The sequence below is a fragment of the Lontra canadensis genome, unplaced genomic scaffold (assembly GCF_010015895.1).
Source record: "Lontra canadensis isolate GAN:19392208 unplaced genomic scaffold, GSC_riverotter_1.0 scaffold142, whole genome shotgun sequence".
Taxonomy (NCBI): Eukaryota; Metazoa; Chordata; class Mammalia; order Carnivora; family Mustelidae; genus Lontra; species Lontra canadensis.
The window spans coordinates 2,207,310-2,208,990 of NW_022631136.1; the positions used below are offsets into that span (position 1 = coordinate 2,207,310).

At 37.2% G+C, this 1,681-nt stretch overlaps 1 protein-coding gene across 1 annotated transcript in view; it reads right to left on the reverse strand.

Annotated features, from left to right (window-relative positions):
- Positions 1-1,249: 1,249 nt before the first annotated feature.
- TCHH (trichohyalin) overlaps positions 1,250-1,681 on the reverse strand; it is a 4,749-nt gene continuing 4,317 nt past the window's right edge. Inside the window, exon 4 of the mRNA XM_032843571.1 lies at positions 1,250-1,681. This exon is cut by the window's right edge and continues 1,091 nt beyond it. Coding sequence (XP_032699462.1) covers positions 1,473-1,681 — 209 coding nt within the window. The 3' untranslated portion in view covers positions 1,250-1,472.

The window sequence follows — 1,681 nt, forward strand, 5'->3', positions numbered from 1 at the left end:
GTCAATAGATAATCTATAATTTCTATAATATTGAGCTGAACTTTTAGGAAATTTTTTACTTTGGCTTATCAGACATCAGAGACCAAGAAGCTGCTGTATTATCAGAAGGAAGAATTAACAAAGACATTATACAAATAATTTTGTATAAACACATTATTCAAATAACGTTTTATAATGTCATGACTAGTGAGTCACTGCTAGAATAGAAAGTTGTGGGGTCAAGAATAAAAACACTTGGAAAGAGAATTGCAACTTGGAGATGCAAAGAATATAGGATTCAACCTTACAGGGAAAAATAGTTTTTTTTTTCCTTTTTCATATTTAGACATAGACAATAGTAGCCAAATACCCTTATGTGGGATATTACATCAGTTACAGACCATTAGATCTTGAACTATGATTTGATGCATAATCAAAACAGACAAAAGTAATTATTTGCCAAACATTTTTTATTTTTTACATAGTCCAATCATTCCAATAAGAACATCTCCAAGGTAGTATCAATAAGCCTCAAAGGATTGTGGGCTGATGGGTCTTATCTAAGGGCCTCTAGGAACTTGCCCTTCTGTTCACAAATTTTCCCTTTCTCTCCCCCAAAATGCTGTGATTGCTTATTGGCTCTAGACATAAATAGATGTTTACAGGATCCTGAGCAGTTTACTTCTCAGTTAAAATGAACAAAGGTAGTAAAATTCTCAAACTCATCAAAGACTGGGGGAAAAGAAACTGAGCACTATAGACTACAGTAGAGAGTTTTAAAATTTGAACTCTGGAGTTGTTTGAGAAACAGCTTGCTTTTGCTCCATGATATTTTAAGTGTTTATGAAGTGTGGAAAAAAAATCTAATTCAAATTCTAAGTCTTGAAGCTAAACCTTCTTCATAACAGATATTTCTTTCAGTTAGGGGCTGATTTCAGAGGGAGTTTTTCTGTAGAAGTCACTCCCCCTGTGCGCTTCAAGGTTGTAAAAATTCAGTCCTCTTGCAGAATCTGTGCTAATTATGTCACAAAAGCCAGTCTATTTGGAGGTAAGTACTAATGTGGTTTAGGCTCAAGAAGAAATACCAACTGAACATTAAAAATATTGAAACTCTCCAAATGATGGATCAACCATTAAAAAAAAAAAACGACCCAGTTATTTTTGAATCTTAAATCATATTCTTGCTACTTTGGAAAGCAACAAATTAACGTTCTCCAAACAGAACTCCTTAAACAAATTATGTTTTTTAAAAATGCACACCATATCTGCACCAAAGAGCAAAGACACCCTGCAGTAAAGAATTATTTCAGGAAGAATAAAAGGCAAGAGTAAAAGGTTCATGAAATAAGTGTAGTTTAAGGTTTTGGAAAAAAAAGATTTTGGAACATCAGAGAGTTCTCCCACAACCAGAAACATTTGAGTCATTTGGTATCCAGTGTTCCTCATTTTCTTTTGCTGGAAGCTTTGGTAGGTGTCCGGATATTGGCAGCATCCTATGAGCGGTACTGAGATCTCTGCTCTTGGATGTACTCATAGAGAGGGCTGGAGCGCACCGGGACACTGGCAAACTGACGCTTGCCAGGCTCCAGAGACTGCCGACTGCCCATGTCTCCTTTCTCCCAGACTTGGCCACGGCGCCTCTGCTGCTCCTCCTGCTGGCGGCGCAGCTGTTCTTCCCTTTCCTGCAGGAGCTGCTCTTCCT